This window comes from Schistocerca americana, chromosome 2 (genome assembly GCF_021461395.2).
Source record: "Schistocerca americana isolate TAMUIC-IGC-003095 chromosome 2, iqSchAmer2.1, whole genome shotgun sequence".
Classification (NCBI taxonomy): domain Eukaryota; kingdom Metazoa; phylum Arthropoda; class Insecta; order Orthoptera; family Acrididae; genus Schistocerca; species Schistocerca americana.
In genome coordinates, this window is record NC_060120.1 from 329,599,994 (window position 1) to 329,622,259 (window position 22,266).

At 42.7% G+C, this 22,266-nt stretch overlaps 1 protein-coding gene across 3 annotated transcripts in view; it reads right to left on the reverse strand.

Annotated features, from left to right (window-relative positions):
* Positions 1 to 22,266, reverse strand: part of LOC124595578 (WD repeat and HMG-box DNA-binding protein 1) — a 200,119-nt gene that overhangs the window by 167,992 nt on the left and 9,861 nt on the right. For all 3 annotated transcript variants that reach the window (XM_047134369.1, XM_047134368.1, XM_047134367.1), the window contains exons 3-4: positions 6,258 to 6,409; positions 6,072 to 6,180 (exon numbers count right to left, since the gene is read on the reverse strand). In XM_047134369.1, coding sequence (XP_046990325.1) covers positions 6,072 to 6,180; positions 6,258 to 6,409 — 261 coding nt within the window. The remainder of the gene's footprint in view (positions 1 to 6,071; positions 6,181 to 6,257; positions 6,410 to 22,266) is intronic.

The following is a 22,266-nucleotide window of genomic DNA, read 5'->3' on the forward strand; positions in this document are numbered from 1 at the left end:
AGGCGGTGAGCTGCCTTATCCGGAAGGGATGCCGATGGGCTGAACAGAGAGACCAGAGGCTTGTGGTTGGTGATGAGGTGAAACTTAGAACCAAACGCTGAACTTTTTTAGAGCATAAATGATAGCGAGCGCCTCCGTTTCGATTTTAGAGTAACGTCATTGCGCATCGTTGAGGGTCTTGGAAGCATAGGCGATGGGTCGTTCCGACCCACCCTCATACCGATGGGCGAGAACAGCCCCTAGGCCATACTGTGACGCGTCAGTCGCCAGAACCAAGTGCTGACCCGGACGGAATGTGGCAAGACAAGGTGCCGACTGCAAATGAGTCTTCAGGCGGACAAAAGCCTGCTCACACTCGTCGGACCAACAGAAAGGGACGTTTTTGCGTAACAGCTGATGCAGAGGATGAGCTACCGCCGCTGCGGATGGAATGAATTTGTGATAATAAGCAATCTTGCCTAGAAACGCCTGAAGTTCTTTGACCGTAGACGGCCGGGGTAGAGCGTTAATGGCCGCAACGTGCTGACGTAGAGGACGTATACCCTCACAGGACAAGTGGAAACCAAGATACACAATGGATGGTTGGAAGAACTGTGACTTGTCCAGATTGCACTTCAACCCAGTCGAATGCAAAACCCGAAACAGTGAACACAAATTGCGAAGGTGCTCCTCAGTGGAGGCCCCCGTGACAACAATGTCATCCAGATAGTTTATGCAGTCGGGAACGGAAGCCGTGAGCTGTTCCAAAAACAGCTGAAAAATGGCCGGCGCGCTAGTGACACCAAATGGTAACCGCTGGTAATGATACAACCCACAAGGAGTGTTGATGACGAGAAATTCCTTGGAAGAAGCATCCAACAGCAACTGATGGTACGCCTAGATAAGTCAAGTTTGGAAAAGAACTGGCCCCCAGCGAGCTTGGTAAATAACTCCTCAGGACGGTGAAGAGGATAAGTGTCAATGAGGCTCTGAGCGTTGACGGTGGCTTTAAAATCACCACACAATCGCAGACTCCCGTTTGGTTTAGAAACCACCACGATTGGCGATGCCCATTCGCTGGAGGTAACAGGAGGGAGAATCCCTGAAGCTGTTAACCTGTCTATCTCAGCCTTGACAGGTGCACGCAACACCATTGGAATAGGGCGTGCCCGGAAAAACTTAGGGCGAGCTGTAGGTTTAAGAGTAATGTGGGCTTCAAAATCCTTGGCACGACCCAGACCAGCAGAGAACACGGACGAAAATTCAGAACACAATCCATCCAGCTGTTGATACGGAATATCCTCAGATATGAGGTGCACATCATCATCAATGGAGAACCTGAACAACTGGAAAGCATCATAACCGAACAGGTTATCAGTGCCCGCATGATCCACCACATAAAACGTGAGGAGCCTAACAACAGACTTGTAGGCAGTGGAAGCATCAAACTGGCCAATGATAGGAATTTTCTGTTTATTGTAAGTTCTCAGATTTCGCGTAACTGGAGACAAGGGAGGGGAGCCCAACTCCAAATACGTGCGAGAATTAATGGGAGTTACTGCAGAGCCAGTGTCCACTTGCATGCGAATGTCTTTATCCAGAACACAAACACTAACAAACAACTTATTTGTTTGAGAAAGCACACAGTTAACATCCACGTCCGATGCCTCGTCCTCGTCGACAGGAACTTTAAGGGACTGACACACAGAAGCAATGTGGTCTTTTTTCCTACATTAATTACACGTGGCCCAACGCTTTGGACACGCGGCCCTGTCATGCTGTACGAAACAACGTGGACAAGAAGGAAGTGCGGATCAAACCTGCTTCTGTCGTTGCTGTTTTCGCTGCGAGCGTTGCGGCCCAACGCGACGTCGTTTACGCGAGTGAACCGCCACCACATCTTCGTTCTCCTGTTAAACGGGCAAATTGTCCGTGTCGAAAGTTGACTATACAGCGCCTACGTCACACCACGCATCTATTTGCGCGCCAGCAGCGTGAGACACTTCAAAGGATTGAGCGATGCTTAGAACTTCCGACGACGACGGGTTTGGCAGTTGTGGGGCACGTTGCCAAACTTCTTTATCAGGAGAAAGCCGTAGAATAGCATCCCTAACCATTGAATCAGCATAAGACTCATGATGAGTGTCCGTGACAAACTGACATTTCCTACTCAGACCGTGTAGTTCCGCCGCCCAAGCCCGGTAAGATTAATGGGGCTGTTTACGACACCGGTAGAACGCCACGAGGGCGGCAACGACGTGGGTGTTTTTCCGGCAATAGTTAGACAATAAGTCACACATTTCTTGGAAGGACAGAGAGGCAGGTTCCCGCAGAGTGGCTAACTGAGATAGCAGCTGATAAGATCCGTGGGGAAATCCAAAATAGAAATAACGACTTACACACAGGAGCATCGACAACGCCGAAAGCCAAGAAGTGTTGCCGCAAACTCTTCTCATAATCCTCCCAGTCTTCAGCGGCATCGTCGTAAGGAGGGAATGGAGGTGGAGAAGAGGAAGACAGACGATGAGTAAGCGACGTCGACAGCACCTGAATAGCAGCCATCAGCTGTGTTTGTTGTTCAATGAGCGCTTGCATAAGCTGTTCCACGTCTGCCCCGTCACGAACACACAAATCCACAACGCAGTGAAAATATCCCATCCTCGTCGCCAAAAACCTACTTAGAAACAATAGCTGGTTACATGATAACAACTCAGTATCTCTCATTCGACTGGCGTGCCGTGACATGCGGCCGGCGCCGTTCGTAGCTAGGTGGCGATCCCGCACTCAGCCGAGTTGCGGAGCGCCTCTATCGCCGTTTGCACGTACTGTCGTGGCGGCACTGTTAAATGTCGTGGCACTGTCACAACAATGTGATCTATCCATCTAATCTTCAGCATTTTTCTGCAGCACCACATTTCGAAAGTTTCTATTCTCTTCTAGTCCAAGCTATTTATCGTCCATGTTTCACTTCCATACATGGCTACACTCCATACAAATACTTTCAGAAACGACTTCCTGACACTTAAATCTATACTCGATGTTAACAAATTTCTCTTCTTCAGAAACGTTTTCCTTGCCATTGCCAGTCTACATTTTATATCTTCTCTACTTCGACCATCATCAGTTATTTTGCTCCCCAAATAGCAAAACTCCTTTACTACTTTAAGTGTCTCATTTCCTAATCTAATTCCCTCAGCATCACCCGATTTAATTCGATTACGTTCCATTATCCTTGTTTTGCTTTTGTTGATGTTCATCTTATATTCTCCTTTCAAGACACTGTCCATTCCGTTCAACTGCTCTTCCAAGTCCTTTGCTGTCTCTGACAGAATTACAATGTCATCGGCAAACTTCAAAGTTTTTATTTCTTCTCCATGGGTTTTAATACCTACACCAAATTTTTCTTTTGTTTCCTTTAGTGCTTGCTCAATATATAGATTGAACAACATTGGGGAGAGGCTACAACCCTGTCTCACTCCCTTCCCAACCACTGCTTCCCTTTCATGCCCCTCGACTCTTATAACTGCCATCTGGTTTCTGTACAAATTGTAAATAGCCTTTCGCTCCCTGTATTTTACCCCTGCCACCTTTAGAATTTTAAAGAGAGTATTCCAGTCAACATTGTCAAAAGCTTTCTCTAAGTCTACAAATGCTAGAAACGTAGGTTTGCCATTCCTTAATCTTTCTTCTAAGATAAGTCGTAAGGTCAGTATTGCCTCATGTGTTCCAACATTTCTACGGAATCCAAACTGATCTTCCCCGAGGTCGGCTTCCACCTGTTTTTCCATTCGTCTGTAAAGAATTCGCGTTAGTATTTTGCAGCTGTGACTTATTAAACTGATAGCTCGGTAATTTTCACACCTGTCAACACCTGCTCTCTTTGGGATTGGAATTATTATTCACCAGATGGTAGTTTTGTCAGGACTGGCTCTCCCAAGGCCGTCAGTAGTTTTCTACTCCAGGGGCCTTGTTTCAACTCAGGTCTTTCAGTGCTCTGTCAAACTCTTCACGCCGTATTGTATCTCCCATTTCATCTTCATCTACATCCTCTTCCATTTCCATAATATTGTCCTCAAGTACATCGCCCTTGTATAGATCCTCTATATACTCCTTCCACCTTTCTGCTTTCCCTTCTTTGCTTAGAACTGGGTTTCCATCTGAGCTCTTGATATTCATACAAGTGGTTCTCTTTTCTCCAAAGGTCTCTTTAATTTTCCTGTAGGCAGTATCTATCTTACCCCTAGTGAGATAAGCCTCAACATCCTTACATTTATCCTCTAGCCATCCCTGCTTAGCCATTTTGCACTTCCTGTCGATCTCATTTTTGAGACGTCTGTATTCCTTTTTACCTGCTTCATTTACTGCATTTTTATATTTTCTCCTTTCATCAATTAAATTCAATATTTCTTCTGTTACCCAAGGAGTTCTACTAGCCCTCGTCTTTTTACCTACTTGATCCTCTGCTGCCTTCACTACTTCATCTCTCAAAGCTACCCATTCTTCTTCTACTGTACTTCTTTCCCCCGCTCCTGTCAATTATTCCCTTATGCTCTCCCTGAAACTCTGTACAACCTCTGGTTCTTTCAGTTTATCCAGGTCCCATCTCCTTAAATTCTCACCTTTTTGCAGTTTCTTCAGTTTTAATCTACAGTTCATAACCAATAGAATGTGGTCAGAGTCCACATCTGCCCCTGGAAATGTCTTACAATTTAAATCCTGGTTCCTAAATCTCTGTCTTACCATTATATAATCTATCTGATACCTTCTAGTATCTCCAGGTTCTTCCACATATACAAGCTTCTTTTATGATTCTTGAACCAAGTGTTAGCTATGATTAAGTTATGCTCAGAGCAAAACTCTACCAGGCGACTTCCTCTTTCATTTCTTAGCCCCAATACATATTCACCTACTATGTTTCCTTCTCTCCATTTTCCTACTCTTGAATTCCAGTCACCCATGACTATTAAAATTTTCGTCTCCCTTCACTACCTGAATAATTTCTTTTATCTCATCATACATTTCTTCAATTTCTTCATCATCTGCAGAGCTAGTTGGCATATAAACTTGTACTACTATAGTAGGCTTGGGCTTCGTGTCTATCTTGGCCACAATAGTGCGTTCACTATGCTGTTTGTAGTAGCTTACCCGCAAACCTATTTTTTTATTCATTATTAATCCTACTCCTGCATTACCCCTATTTGATTTTGTGTTTATAACCCTGTATTCACCTGACCAAAAGTCTTGTTCCTCCTGCCACCGAACTTCGCTAATTCCCACTGTATCTAACTTTAACCTATCCATTTTCCTTTTTAAATTTTCTAATCTACCTGCCCGGTTAAGGGATCTGACGTTCCACACTCCGATCCCTAGAACGCCAGTTTTCTTTTTTTCTTTTTTCTGATAACGACGTCCTCTTGAGTAGTCCCCGCCCGGAGATCCGAATGGGGCCTATTTTACCTCCGGAATATTTTACCCAAGAGGACGCCATCATCATTTATCCATACAGTAAAGCTGCATGCCCTCGGGAAAAATTACGGCTGTAGTTTCCCCTTGCTTTCAGCCATTCACAGTACCAGCACAGCAAGGCCGTTTTGGTTAATGTCGCAAGGCCAGGTCAGTCAATCATCCAGACTGTTGCCCCTGCGACTACTGAAAAGGCTGCTGCCCCTCTTCAGGAACCATGTTTGTCTGGCCTCTCAACAGATACCCCTCCGTTGTGGTTGCAGCTACGGTACAGCCATCTGTATCGCTGAGGCACGCAAGCCTCCCCACCAATGGCAAGGTCCATGTATGTTGTTAATAATATCACATGCTAATATTGAGTAAAATCTGACTTCTGTACTGTCTGTGCACTAATGTGATTATTTATAATAAGTGCTGTAAAATGTTTTTTAATTTATTTTTTTATTTGATGGTGCATGGCTACAACAGCCATAAAATTATCATATGCACCTAACTGCACTGAACATTTAATATTTGGTGGCAGGTTTTATTGGAATATGGAGAAGATGCTTCCCAGAGGACTCCCTCACTATGGACCAATTGGAATGAAAAGTACATCTAATCTAATCATAGAAGTTCAAGAAACTTACCAAATATTTTTCTGCAGGGTCGACTGCAACAGAGAGAACAGGTGCAGTGTGCCCACTCAATACCTGTGACTGAGACGTGTCCAAATCTGTGATGTGTATCTCCGTGTCACTACAAAATACAATTTGTCAGGTGCTGTCATATGTTTCTGACAAAACAAAATGTCTTACACAAGTCGAATTACTTACAATGACCCAGAAAAGACTTTCTTCCCATTTTCACTAACAGCAACATGGGTCACAGGAGCAGAAAATCTAGTAACAATCTGGTCTCTGTTCGCATCTGGGAAGGTATATGCCTGAACATTATTATTGTCTGTCCCAACATAAAAATAGTTGCCCTGAAACAAACCAATGACAATGTATTGCCCAAAATTCTATAATATAAAAGTCTAATTATTTCTCAAAAGGCAGTAGGAAAGTTAGGCTTAATTACAACAACTACACACATAATATCTAGACTAATTCTCTTAAGGAAATTCTTTTATAAGAAACAAATTGTGATTCTTCAGTTTTTCCTGGCATATATTCTGGGAGAAAATTAAACAATTTTTTTTCTCCACCCCTCATTCCTGTGCAAATGTTGTTATGAATATCATACATAAAGCAAATTATTTTCATAAACTTCAATGGCAATGATTTGTTAGAACAAAAAGGTCCAAGCTGCACCATGGTTTAGATTTCATATTAAATTGTAGGCACCCCTATTATTTGCAGGATAAGTTAGTTCAGAGGTTGGAGGAAGGCAATAGCTCACCACCTGCAACAGGACCATGTAGTGTTGAAACCAAACTTGAGATTGAGGACAACTTTACTTTACAAAATTTGCATAATCATATAAGGTGTTAATTAAAGAAAACATACTACTGTTCATATTATTCTCTTCAAACTGCAACCATCTCAGCTGTACAAAAATAATTAGATATAATACTGAAAATGCAGAATGGAATTAATGACAGTATTATGAAAAGCATAGATTGCTACTCATCATATACAGGAGACATTGAGTTGCAGACAGGCACATCAAAAAAGACAGTCAAACATACGAGCTTTCAGCTGAAAGACCTCCTTCAAAAGTACACACACACACACACACACACACACACACACACACACACACATTCTTGCACACCCAGTTCACACACACAAGATCACTGTCTCTAGCCACTGAAGCCACTGAATCCAGACTGTAAGCAACTGCATGTGATGGTAGAAGCAATCTGAGTGGTGGGGGTAATGGAGAGGCTGGGGCTAAAAAGGAGGTTGGGTTGGAGAGGGGGAGGGATGGCAGGGTAAAGTGCTGCTTGTGGGAGCATGGAGAGATTTGGTGGGGACAGGGTTGGGCAGCTAAATGATGCAGCTAAATGATGCAGCTGGGAGGTTTGGCGGGGAGGGGAGAAGGGGGGGGGGTTGGTGGAAAAGATAAGGGAAGGGGGAAGAGAGAAGTAGAGGAGGGGAAAAGAGAGAGGGGGCGGAAAGAGACACTAGTGGATGTGTTGGTGGCTGTATAGTGTTGGTGCGGGGCAGGGAAGGCCTCTACCTTCGTTAGTCCCTGTCCTTCAACCACCTACCCCCTTCCCTACTCATACTCCAGCACTACATAGCCTTCTAGTCCACAAATACACCCACCCCTCTCTCTCTCTCTCTCTCTCTCTCTCTCTCTCTCTCTCTCTCTCTCTCTCTAGCCTATACTTCTCTCCTTTTTCGTCTACCTCCTCCCTCCCCCAGTCTTATCTCCCAACTGCATCTAGCTGCCCGACCTTGGCCCCACACTCCCAAAAGCAGCACTTTACTGTCCCCCACCCCTAACCTGCTTCCTCCCTCCCTCCCTGCCCCAGCCTCCTCCTTACCCCAACCACCCATGTTGCTTCTCCCATCATGCACAGTTGCTCACAGTCTGGCCCCAGTGGCCAGACACAGTGGTCATGTGTGTGTATATGAGTTGTGCCTGCATGAATGGGTGTGTGTTGTCCACTTTAGAAGAAGGCCTTTTGGTCAAAACCTCACATGTTTAGCAGTCTTTTTAGTGTACCTGTCTGCTACTAACCTAACCTAACCTAACCTAACCTAACCTAACCAACATCTCTCTCCTCTATATGGTGAGTAGCAACCTATCCTTCTCGTAATATTGTCATAGATATAACACTGGATATTCAAAATGATCAAATACTGGATCAGTGTTCTGGAGCCATGAATAGTGCAACTACATGATAACTGTATGGGGACCTTTACAATTTTCAAATTTTTATTCTGTGAGTGGAGTGGAGGGTAGGGGAATGGCAAGTGTGATGAGACAAAGAAGGAAGCAAAGAGGGTGCATGAGCAATGAGGCAATTCTCACTGCAAAATATTGTAAGGAAGAAGAAACCCTTGTGTACAGTGAGGTGAGTACGTTTGAGATGTGGCTTACAAGGGATAATACAGTATGCACTCTATGAAAGAATGGAATGTTCTGGGTATAAGATGCTGTGATTGGAGAAGTTTCTGTCAAGGTAACTAATGTCTGTGAAGATAGTCATTAAAATATAGGGATATGTGATCACGTGCTCATCATCACTGCAGAATGAATGTCCGTGGATGTTCAAGTTGTACAGGGGACAGACTGCTGGAGAATTCTGGTCAAACTTAAAAACATAATGAGTAATACTGGTACATTAATATTTTTATCATCTGAACTGTTGGATAATTTTGGTGTCCCCCCCCCCCCCCCCCCCCCCGACATTTTTATGGACCACTTAATTATTTGTGCACATCATGGACACTACCAGTCTGGGGCTCCAGACGCAACTCTCATTGTTTCTTGTCGGCAATGCCTCTTTTGGTGGTCTGAATATAAAAGGAACAACTCTGCATCTCAGAGGCCAGTGCTGTATTTACCATGAATAGTCCCCTACACCTTCTCTCTATCTCATTCATCAGAACCTCACTATGGATTTGTTTTCTCTTGGACTACTCTTCAGTTATTTACCCTCCTACACTAAGCTGTTTATGGGCCTTTTTAGCTTCGCAAAACTCCAATCCCCATGTCTGCTTCTAGTTCATTGATGATTCTTCATGATCTGCACAAGGCACCCTATCCTTATTCCTGCGGAGCCTGAACACCATCTTTCCCATTCACTTCACCTTGGTCTCCTCAGCCTAACGTGGCACCTTCCTGGATGCTGACCGCCTCCTCTCTGATAGATCCATATTAAACACACTAATTTGACAGCTGTCATCCCTTCGATTCATACTTATAGTCTGGCCAACTGCGAGCAGCACATCTGTAGTGACAAGAATTATCTTGCCCAGTGTGTTTATGGTCTCACTGAGGAATTCACAGACAGGCACTATAGTTGAGTCAGCATTGATCCCTGAAAGTGGGCTGCGCATGGCAGCTTTGCACGCTTACCTCTTGTAATGTGATTTTGTAAACTTCTCTATGGTATTGGCTCAGTGTTGCTGTAAGACAAGTACGTCGTAAGGCAGGACTGCATGGCCAGCAATGTCTCACCATCAGCTGTGCCGTGTGGCGAGGTTGAAAGCTGGCAACAAATCTGCTAGCACTCACGGATGAACTTACACCAATCGACTACAGCACCAAAAATGGTCCACAGATTTTCCGCACCATATTTCCTCATGCATCTAATACTCTCACCACCCTCATTAACCAGCTGCAAAGGAGCAATCCTCGCATCACCCAATATCATCCGGACTGCAAAAACTGAATCATATCCTCCATCATGACTTCAGCTATTGCAAAATAAGGAACATCCTCCCAACACCACCTAAGTGGCATTCCACCAACTACCAAATCTATGCAGCAATATTCTAGTCCATACCAATGCCACAACCACTCCCAAACCCATGCCACGCTGCTCATATCCCTGTGAAAGGCCCAGGTACAACACCTGTCCAAATCACCCATCCACGACATCCTAACTCCAGCCGCATCGCAGGCTTATCGAATACCATTAGAAGCAGGAACCCCTGTGAAAGAAGCCATGTCGTATACTAGCTCTGTTGCAATTTCTGCACAGCATTTTATTTGTGCATGACCACCAACAAACTTTCCATCCAAATAAATGGCCACCGTCTACAGGTGACTGCCCTGACCACCCACTGGCAGAACACGTTTTTTGGCAAAACATACTTGACTTCAATGGCTAATTCACAACTCAAGCTATCTGGATCCTTGCCCACAGCACCAGCTTTCCAGAACTATGTATACAGGAGTTATCCTTGCAACATATCCTTTGTTCTTGTAATCCTCCTGGCCCAGATCTTTGGTAGTCACCTGCCCCACGCCTACCTCCTACCTGCCACTGGACCCTCTAAATTCACTCCTCCCACACTCACTCCTTCTTCCCCAGCCTCTCCCCTTCCTCTGTTCCGCTGCACTCTCGCAAACCGCATCCCTGCACAAGGTCAACAGTGCTGCCACCTTGTGCCGCATTACTATTAGATATGGGTGATTCATTCCTGAACTAATTCATTGAGCTAGATCCTTCTATGAAGTGGGTGACTGGTGACTCAGAAAAAAGAAGCAGTAGCTCTTTAGATCCGAAATGTCTCTCGAGTGTCATCAGTGATGGAATGGAAGTTCTTGGGTAGACAGTGCAACAGTGTCCCACACAACTGTTGAAATAATCTATATGGCATTAACCATTAGAGTAAGAAATTCATCTCTATCTGGAGAAAAATATGCTGAGGGAGATATGTATGTAAGTGTCTACATACCTTAAATCAAAGATAGCTCATCTCTACATAATGCTGCATTACCACCTCAGCACCTCACTGGAACTGATAGAGCTCAAGGAATTAACTCGCGAGGCTCTTTCATCACTGCTCTCCTACCACTCCTGAGTCCAGACAGAACGGATTGCACGTGAGCTAGCTCCTGGCAGACACTCACCACCCGCCTCACCTACAGCTCTTGACTCTGCACAGAGTGGGCGAACTAGGTCCTGCCAGCCACTCTCTGCTCCTCTACTGCTCAGAGTGGATCAAACGGTGACTCACGAGTGATCCAACTCTTTGTGATCTTGGCTCTTTCATTGATTACGCTCGCAGGTCAACTTGATTCCTTCTCGACACAGCATTCCCCATTCGAATTCAGCTCACCATGGATATTTTTTATAGTAACTAATGTATGTATTAGTTAAAGAATACACTGTGTGTACATTTGTTTTCATTTCTAGTTTTAACTGGTTAAATAGTGCATATTAATAGTACTTTAATTTTTCCATTTGACATATTTTGCTGTTGCTGAACATAAGTCAACCACACTGCCCTCACCTACGTGAGCTTCCAGCAATGTATGATACCATTTCACCAAACTGGTAAAAAAAAGTTGTTACTGTCAGCAGATAACTTCCTGCTTCTCTGGCCCCTCATCAAACTTAAGTCCAGGCATCCAACAGTCTTTCTAGAACAATGTGCATCCAACAGTCTCTCTGGAACAATGTGAGTCAGGAAGATACTCATGATCAAAATCATCCCAGACATTCAAGAAATCAGTTCTTGCAAATTTTCCCTGGGGATGTACGCTTCGGCTGAGATGACATTCTCCTTCCTCTCGATATATATTCAGTACTTTCATTCCTGTCCACATTTACTTTTTTTTTGTAATGCTCCCACTTCCAATGCTTTTCATTTTCAATAATCCATATGTAACTTTGTCAATGTTATTAAGCCAATCACATTAAATAGATTTCCGGCATTAAACACTCAACATTAAAAATATCTATGAATGTACTTTGTCCAACATATAATTTACAAATTTGAAACATATTATCAAACTTTATAATGCCTAGTTACCTGATAAAATTAAAAAATTATTTGACTGCTGCAAAGTCAATGAAGTGTGGACAGCTATATATACCTTTAATTTCTATGCTCTAACAGTACATTTTATGGATGGAAGACACAAAAGTTGTACCTTCTTGAGGACTTCCAATCTGAGGAAAGACATGCTACAAAAATATTTCAAACTGGGTAAAGGCTTTTATCACCAAATATGATACTCAGTTTAAAATCAATGCCATAACAATACACAATGCTTAAAAACATGAAATCAGCTTTCATGGTTTTGATCTTTCCACATGTCCACATTCTTTACCTCTTTTTGTACGAAGCATAATACAAAAAACCTGCTGATTAGGTCAAAATAACAGCTATTTTCCCCCCAAGAGAGTTGATTGTCCTTAAGAAAACTTACTGAAATACAAGAAAATAAAAAAGAACAAATTCACATGATGGTGGATCCAGGATGGAATAAAGACAATATTATGAAAAGGATAGATTAAACAATGGAAACTCCAGGCTGGATTATCCTTATGTAAACATTACATTATGTATTCATTCATGTTTGCTGGAACCTCATTCGATTTTGTATCACCTGGAGCAGAAACCAATCTGTCTTGAGTACAGTCAAGTACGGTACTAAGGATAAGTTTTATGCTGTATGTTATGCGCACATCGACTCAGTGATAATATGGTGGAACAGCTTTACCGTCATTTTTAACTTGGACAGAACTGTCCAGGAAAGTGATCTAACTAACCTGCAGTGACGAAACAGTTGTAAAGATGTAAAAAGAGACGAGCAGAGAACAATATAATTTTGAATGTCGTTTAATTTTTAAACAGATGGAAATAATGGTAAAACTTGGGTGATATGCTTTTTCGGTGATTGGACGGAAAACATAACATGCACTCAATCTTAGCTGACATAGTATTGTAATTAGAAACAAGAGTGAAGAAAATTCCTGACTTTCACAAGGGCCATTTTTCTGCCTGAACGATGTGCAGTGCAAAAGTGCGCTGCCAGAATTTCACCGCAACATTAAATATTGAAGCCATTGAAGGTATTAGACATTCAGTCATCTGGTAATCTCTGAGCTCCTTCTGTATTGGACTACGAGGAATACATTTCAGTACTGCTCCATTGACAATGAGGCGATCAGTAACAGAATCCCAAGCCACCAAAAAATTCACATTTCCTACTCCTCTTTTATGAAGTGCTGTTCTGCATTTCGCCATCGTTCGGCACTGAAGAGTCACAAAGCTTTGTGCATTAGTTCCAGTACATTCAGCAACTTAAATGTCTTGTTATCGACAAATACCTTCCTTAACTTGGCTCCAGATCAATTCCACTGGGTCCAGATCGCAGTGTTAAGGTGAGAACTGTAAATATGATGCATCTGTACAGAGTGCTCGATAGCGTGAAAATTCTTGTTTTCCATGTTTCTATAACGCTTATCACTCTGGCTCATGTGAGACCACATCTGTCGTACAAACCAACAGGCATATTCAAAGAGTATTTGATTTTTTGTTTTTCTCAAAAAAATTTAATTGTGTAATGTTTTCTTAACTTCAACAGTCTTTTATAAAATACTGACAATTCAGAATGTGTATTAGCAATGAAAACCAGAATTTTGCATGCGATATGTAATTAGGAATTTTTCTTGAAAAATGATCGTTAAGTATGAGTCAAGTACCATATATTTGATGAATTCCATGTTTAAATGAGTCAGGTATTCAAACTGAACAAAAAAGAGAGAGATAAACCATGACAGGTAGCAAACCGCTGCCCACCAACACACTTGGTTATCATTCTACGACACTACCAATCATGCCACATATAACTGTAATACATTACTTATGTTTATGACAAAGTGTTTCTCGAAAAGCATCAAAGCTGATTTTTCTCCATAATCTTTGAAAAACATTAACAAAAACTTGTTTCTCTCCTTAACGGTATTCCATTCATGTGTTTCTATATGAAGCAGGAAGCAGTACATATGAACAGCGGGACAATAAGAGCACAAGTGGCATTTACAGAGACTGTGACTGTCCAAGATTTTTGAAATAAAAATTACGTAGCTAAAGTATGATTATGAAAAACTTGGATGGCTGTTAATTCACCAGAATGTCTTAAAAGTTTCATTTGTAGTGACACAGTAATAAGATATCTAATACATAAGTTCAACCTCCTTCCAAGAGCGGAACACCACCAGTGTACGAGAGCTATGGCTGCTGACCAATTACTGCATTTGTGTTTGTTTACATCACATTTATTCTTATGATGAACAATGTACAGTGAAGACTGAGGCCATGAGGATTACAGGCAAGTAGGATATGTTGCAGGGAGAATTCCCTCCTGTGTAATTCAGAAAAGCTGTTGTTGACAGGAAGAATCCTGATGGCGCAGGCTGTGAAGCAGTTATTGAAGTGAAGTACATTGTGTTCGACAGCATGTTCAGCAACTGAATGGTCCAACTGTCCCTTGGTCACGATATTGTTGGTTGTCATGCCCGCAAAGAAAGCAGCACAGTGATTACAGCTTAATTTCTAGCTCACACGACTGCTTCCATAGGTGGCTCTACCTTTGATGGGCTAGGAGATGCCTGTGACCAGACTGGAGTAGGTGGTCGTGTTGGTGGTGGTGGTGGTGGTGGTGGTGGTGGTGGAAGGATGTACGGGACAGTTCTTGCATCTAGGTCTATTGCAGGGATATGAACCATGAGCAAGGGGTTGGGAGCAGGGGTGTACCAGGGATGGACAAGGATGTTGCATAGGTTCAGTGGGCAGTGGAATACCACTATGGAAGGGGTGGGAATAATATTCCTCACTTTAGGGCATGATGAGAGGTAATCAAAACTTTGGTGGAGAATGCAGTTCGGTTGCTCAAGTCATGGGTGGTAATGGGTCAGGAGGGGAGTGCTTTTTTGTGGCTGGACAGTGGTTATGTGGGAAGTGGAGAGACGAGGCACAGGAGATCTGTTTCTGTACAACGCTGGGTGGGCAATTTTGGTCTGTGAAGGCCTCAGTGGGATCCTTCGTATATCTGGAGGGGGCAGCTCGTACGATTGATGCGATGGCCATGGGAGGCTGGACTGTATGGAACGGACTTCTTTATATGGAATGAGTAGCAGCAGCCAAAACGGAGGTATTGCTTATGGTTAGTAGGTTTGATATTGATGGAGGTTCTGGTGCAGCCATCTTGGAGATAGAGGTCAGTATCAAGGAAGGTGGCTTGCCGGGTTGAGGAGTACCATGTGAAGGGAATGGGGGAGGAGGTGTTGACGTTCTGGAGGAATGAGCATAGGGTGTCCTCCACCTCAGAAAACTCCCCAACGTATTCACCTTCAACACCTACCTTGGACTACCACCACCTCTACGACAGCCTCCAAATCTTCCCCACATCATCTCATAGCCAAAAAACGCTGCCTAGATGCAAGTCCTGTACCATACTACAGTCCAGTCACAGGTACCTTCTATCCCATCAAAGGCATGGCCACCTGTGAAAGCAGTCATGTGAACTACAAAGTAAGCTGCAACCATTGTGCTGCTTTCTAAGTGTAAATGACAACCAACAAGCTGTCTGTCTGCATCAATAGCCACTGACAAACTATGGCCAAGAGGCAGCTAGATCTGTCAGTCGCTCAACATGCTGCCGAAAACAACATGCTTAATATATCCTACATTTCCATAATGGCCCTGGCCTCAAACTTCACTAGTCCCTCTCCTTCACCTAACAATCTCCTTCCCTGTTGTCACTCCAGCACTACACAGCCTTCTATTCCACCAAAACACTCACTATTCTTTTCTCCCTACTCTTCTCCCCCCCCCCCCCCCCCCCCGCCCATCTCCCGACTGCACCTAGCAGCCGTACCTTGTCCCCACCACATTCCTGCAAGCCCTCAAAAGCAGCACATCTTTCTGCATCCTTATCCCACTATGTCCTCCTCTTCCTCCTACCTCAGCCACCACCCATAGATTTCTTCTTCTGTCAGGTGCAGTTGCTGTACACTGTCTGGCCTCAGCAGCAAGAAATAATGCTCATTTTGTGTGTGTGTGTGTGTGTGTGTGTGTGAGAGAGAGAGAGAGAGAGAGAGAGAGAGAGAGAGAGAGAGACTGTCTGGCCTCAGCAGCAAGAAATAATGCTCATTTTGTGTGTGTGTGTGTGTGTGTGTGTGTGTGTGTGTGTGTGTGTGAGAGAGAGAGAGAGAGAGAGAGAGAGAGAGAGAGAGAGAGAGTTGTGCTTGTGCAAACGTGTGCATTTTCTACTTTAGAAGAATGTCTTTTTCTTGTTGTGACCTATTTGGAACTCTGCATGTCCTCTGTATGGAGAGCAGTACTCTATCCTTTTCATAGAGAGAGACAGAGAGAGAGAGTTGTGCTTGTGCAAACTTGTGCATTTTCTACTTTAGAAGAATGTCTTTTTCTTGTTGTGCCCTATTTGGAACTCTGCATGTCCTCTGTATGGAGAGCAGTACTCTATCCTTTTCATAAAAAGAAGTAAAATTACAAATCAATTACTGCCCTTACAGGCGGTAATTCTTCAGTTTGGGAGGAGGTTAATGATACCATCAGTCAGCTTCAAGAAAGCCACAGTGAGGTAGCGATTATCCAACTAGACAAATATTTATCTGAGGCATATTTATCTACCAGTAGTTATTTCTTAAACTTGTGGGAATCCAGGTAACTGCTCTACCCAAAACTTCAGCAATTGGTTCTGAAAAGATAAATACTCCAGTTATGTCTGTGCCCCATGAGGGTAAATTTTTCAAATTGAGGAAAAATATGAGCCAGGAAAAGAAACTGACTCACTTTAGTAAAACTGCTCAAATGTTGTTTATTAATCACAACAATGATTTGCTCCCTTCTCTTAAGACACATATACTGTCATACCGATGTATACAAGTACGGTACATAATTTCAGATGGTAGGAACTAATTTTGGTTGTACTGTAGTTTTGAATTAACAAACTGATCTGCCTTTGGGTTGTTGTTGTTGTTGTTGTGGTCTTCAGTCCTGAGACTGGTTTGATGTAGCTCTCCATGCTACCCTATCCTGTGCAAGCTTCTTCATCTCCCAGTACTTACTGCAACCTACATCCTTCTGATTCTGCTTAGTGTATTCATCTCTTGGTCTCCCTCAATGATTCTTACCCTCCAATACTAAATTGGTGATCCCTTGATGCCTCAGAACATGTCCTACCAACCGATCCCTTCTTCTAGTCAAGTTGTGCCACAAACTCCTCTTCTCCCCAATTCTATTCAATACCTCCTCATTAGTTATGTGATCTACCCATCTAATCTTGAGCATTCTTCTGTAGCACCACATTTCGAAAGCTTCTATTCTCTTTTTGTCCAAACTGTTTATCGTCCATGGTTCACTTCCATACATGGCCACACTGCATACAAATACTTTCAGAAACGACTTCCTGACACTTAAATCTATACTCGATGTTAACAAATTTCTCTTCTTCTGAAACGCTTTCCTTGCCATTGCCAGTCTACATTTTATATCCTCTCTACTTCGACCATCATCAGTTATTTTGCTCCCCTAATAGCAAAACTCCTTTACTACTTTAAGTGTCTCATTTCCCAATCTAATTCCCTCAGCATCACCCGACTTAATTCGACTACATTCCATTATCATAGTTTTGCTTTTGTTGATGTTCATCTTATATCCTCCTTTCAAGACACTGTCCGTTCCGTTCAACTGCTCTTCCAGGTCCTTTGCTGTCTCTGACATAATTACAATGTCATCGGCAAACCTCAAAGTTTTTATTTTTTCTCCATGGATTTTAATACCTACTCCGAATTATTCTTTTGTTTCCTTTCCTGCTTGCTCAATATACAGATTGAATAACATCAGGGAGAGGCTACAACCCTGTCTCACTCTCTTCCCAACCACTGCTTCCCTTTCGTGCCCCTAGACTCTTATAACTGCCATCTGGTTTCTGTACAAATTGTAAATAGCCTTTCGCTCCCTGTACTTACCCCTGCCACCTTTAGAATTTGAAAGAAAGTATTCCGGTCACCATTGTCAAAAGCTTTCTCTAAGTCTACAAATGGTAGAAACGCAGGTTTGCCTTTCCTTAATCTTTCTTCTAAGATAAGTCATAAGGTCAATATTGCCTCACGTGTTCCAATATTTCTACGGAATCCAAACTGATCTTCCCCGAGGTTGGCTTCTACCAGTTTTTCAATTCGTCTGTAAAGCATTCGTGTCAGTATTTTGCAGCTGTGACTTATTAAACTGATAGTTCGTTAATTTTCACATCTGTCAACACCTGCTGTCTTTGGGATTGGAATTATTATACTCTTCTTGAAGTCATGGCCAAATCGATTCCACCTCTGCCTTTGGGTAGCAGTAAGTAATAAGTATCTACATCCAGACGACTTGTCTGGCATAGGAGTAACAAATTATAATCTCAAACCTCCCTCATGACTCAGTCTATCCATTAGTGAAAACCCTATCAAATTCCCTACAGTAGACCCTGAGATTACCCTACACATACAGACAGATATCATAGCAAGGGACTTTCATTTATAATATATACAGAACAGATATTTTCAATAAAATTATGAAAGATCTTTGCCTTGGCCAAATCGATTCCACCTCTACCTTCAGTTATAAAGGACCTTGGTTCAATTCCTGGTACATTCTCGGACTTTTCTGTGGTGGGAAGGTCTGATACAAGGTCCACTCAGCCACTTTTCTGAGGTAGGAAGGTCTGATACAAGGTCCACTCAGCCTCGTGAGGCCAAATGAGGAGCTGCTTGAATAAAGAAGTAGCAGCATCATGAGGATTCACCTACTGGCAGTAACAGCTGGAGGGATTGGTGACATGCTGTCCGCTGTCCCATGATCATGGACGCTCCTCTTACTTCCTTGTAGACAGCAGTTGGTCAGTCGGAACAAGCCTAAGACCTAATGCATAGGTGGTGTTTACGCTTTAAAGTCAAGAAAATGTAACAATAATGAATTTTATTTCTATAACTTCCGAGCCTGATAAAAATATTTATATTTTCTTGTGATATTTTTAATTTTTACTGAGATGAAACATAGGACTTTTCAGATACTTTGAAACTAGATGGGATCCAACAGAAAATAATTAATATTCTATGTTCTTTCACAGCAAGATAAAATAAAGTAAAAAGTCAAGTACAGTGACCTTGGCTTAGCAAGGCAAGGTGAGTTCCTTTAATTGCCATCCATAATTGCAAGATTTTGTACACAAACTGACCTCTTGATTATGTCCCATAAATGTTTGATGGGATCTATGTCAGGTTCTCTGGCTGGCCAAATCACTGGCCTGAACTGTCCAGAATGTTCTTCAAACCAATTGCAAACAACTGTGGTCTGGTGACATGACGCACTGTCGTCCATAAAAATTCCATTGTTGTTTGGGAACACGAAGTCTATAAGCAAACTGTCTTGTTGACAACCTGGACCCATGGCTTAAAGGAGTTTGCGGCACATGTGAACCCTATCATTGACTCTTACCAACTGAAGTAGGGATTCATTTGACCAGGCCATGGTTTTCCAGTTGTCTAAGTCCAAAATAGCCCATGAGACATCTTGCAGGTGATGTCATGCTGTTAGCAAACGCATTTGCGCCAGTTGTCTGCTACCATAGCCCATTAATGCCCCATTTTGGTCACACTAACCTAATAGATACACTTGTCATATGTCTTACACTAATTTCTGCATTTACTTCACACAATGTTGCTTGTCTGTTAGCACAGACAACTCTACACAAATGCCATTGCTCTTGGTCATTAAGTGGAGGTTGTTGGCCACTCCATTACCATGGTGAGAGGTAATGCCTGAAATTTGGTATTCTAGGCACACTTTTGATACCATGTATCTCGGAATCCACAGTGTCAAGACAGTGTCGAGAATACCAAATTTCAGGTGTTACCTATCACCACAGTAACACAGTTAACTCCCACTGTGTGGCCATAATCGCATTAGAAACCTTTCCGCGTGAACCATCCGAGTACAAATGACAGCTCCGCCAATGCACTGCCCGTTTATACCTTGTGTATGCAATACTACCGCCATCTGTACATGGATATGGACATGTTTGTATGGGCATATGACAGCAAGTTCTTTAGTGCCCGCGTAAAAACAGATTGAGACGAGTGTCAGTTAAATATACAAAACAGGAAGATAAAACAGCACATAAAACACAGGAACGAAAGTTGGAAAACTGTGTACATACCGGTACAGAAACATGGAGCGAAGTAAAATACTAACGACACAAGAAGAAAGTGGTATAAGGAGTTAAAACAATATAGCAGATGGACATGGCTGGCTGACCACAAGAATGCAAACAGGAGAAGCCAGCCACTCAACAACACACTAAAACCTTCACCCTAAAAGTTTAGGCCAGAGTCCAGACACGTCACAAGACTTTAAAACCTCAGTTACACTCGTCTCATCATTAGCTACAATAGAGTGCAGATCCCCACCAATATTTGAATCTGCCCTTGCATCACGATATAAAATGCACTCCGTTAAAATATGGCAGATAGAGATGCGCACACCACAAGCATCACAAAATGGGGGATCCTCTCGCTGTAGTAAAGAGGTATATGTGACAGGGCAGTGCCCAATTCTAAGACACGTGAGGGTCACTTCATCCCACCTGCGCAACTGGCAGGTGGAATGCCTCAGCCGGGTTGCTGACTTCACCAACCGCAGCTTATCGGCTGTCACCACCAGCCATTCCTCATCACACAACTGCATGCACTTCCTGTGTAGTACAGAAATGACAGCCTGCAAGGGAATAGGACATGTCTCATACATCTTGCTCACTAGATGGTAGAGTTTTGTTAGGCCTGGCTCTCCCAAGGCTGTCAGTAGTTCTAATGGAAAGTTGTCTACTCCAGGGGCCTTGTTTCGTCTTAGGTCTTTCAGTGCTCTGTCAAATTCTTCGCACAGTATAGTATGTTCCATTTCATCTTCATCTACATCCTCTTCCATTTCCATAATATCTTCCTGAAGAACATTGCCCTTTTATAGACCCTCTATATACTCCTTCCAACTTTCTGCTTTCCCTTCTTTGCTTAGAACTGGGTTTCCATCTGAGCTCTTGATATTCATGCAAGTGGTTCTCTTTTCTCCAAAGGTCTCTTTAATTTTCCTGTAGGCAATGCCTATCTTACCCCTAGTGATATGGGCCTCTACATCCTTACATTTGTCATCTAGCCATCCCTGATTAGCCTTTTTGCACTTTTTGTTGCTCTCATTTTTGAGACGTTCGTATTCCTTTTTGTCTGCTCCATTTACTGCATTTTTATATTTTCTCCTTTCATCAATTAAATTCAGTATCTCTTCTGTTACCCAAAGATTTCTATTAGCCCTCGTCTTTTTACTTACTTGATCCTCTGCTACCTTCATCTCTCAAAGCTACCCATTCTTCTTCTACTGTATTTCTTTCCCCAATTCTTGTCAATTGTTCCCTTATGCTCTCCCTGAAGCTCTCTACAACCTCTGGTTCTTTCAGTTTATCCAGGTCCCCAAATTCCCACCTTTTTGCAATTTCTTCAGTTTAGTCTACAGTTCATAACCAATAGATTGTGGTCAGAGTCCACACCTGCCCCTGGAAATGTCTTACAATTTAAAACCTGGTTCCTGAATCTCTGCCTTACCATTATATAATCTATCTGAGACCTTCCAGTATCTCCAGGCTTCTTCCATGTATACAACCTTGAACCAAGTGTTAGCTATGCTCTGTGCAAAATGCTACTAGGGAACTTCCTCTTTCATTTCTTACCCCTAGTCCATATTCACCAACTATGTTTCCTTCTCTTCCTTTTCCTACTATTGAGTTCCACTCACCGATGACTATTAAGTTTTCGTTTACCTTCACTATCTAGACAATTTCTTTTATCTCATCATACATTTCATCTCTTCGTCATCAGCAGAGCTAGTTGGCATATAAACTTGAACTACTGTGGTAGGTGTGGGCTTCATATCTATCTTAGCCACAATAATGCATTCACTATGCTGTTTATAGTAGCTTACCCGCATTCCTATTTTCCTATTCATTGTTAAACCTACTCCTGCATTACCCCTATTTGATTTTGTATTTATATTTGTATTTATATTTGTATTTATAACCCTGTATTCAGCTGACTAGAAGTCTTGTTCCTCCTGACACCGAACTTCACTAAAGAAGTCCCCGCCTGGAGATTCGAATGGGGGACTATTTTACCTCCGGAATGTTTTACCCAAGAGGATGTCATCATCATTTGACCAAACAGTAAAGCTGCATGCCCTTGGGAAAAATTACAGCTGTAGTTTCCCCTTGCTTTCAGCCGTTTGCAGTATCAGCACAGCAAGGCCATATCAGTCAATCATCCAGACTGTTGCCCCTGCAAGTACTGAAAAGGCTGCTGCCCCTCTTCAGGAA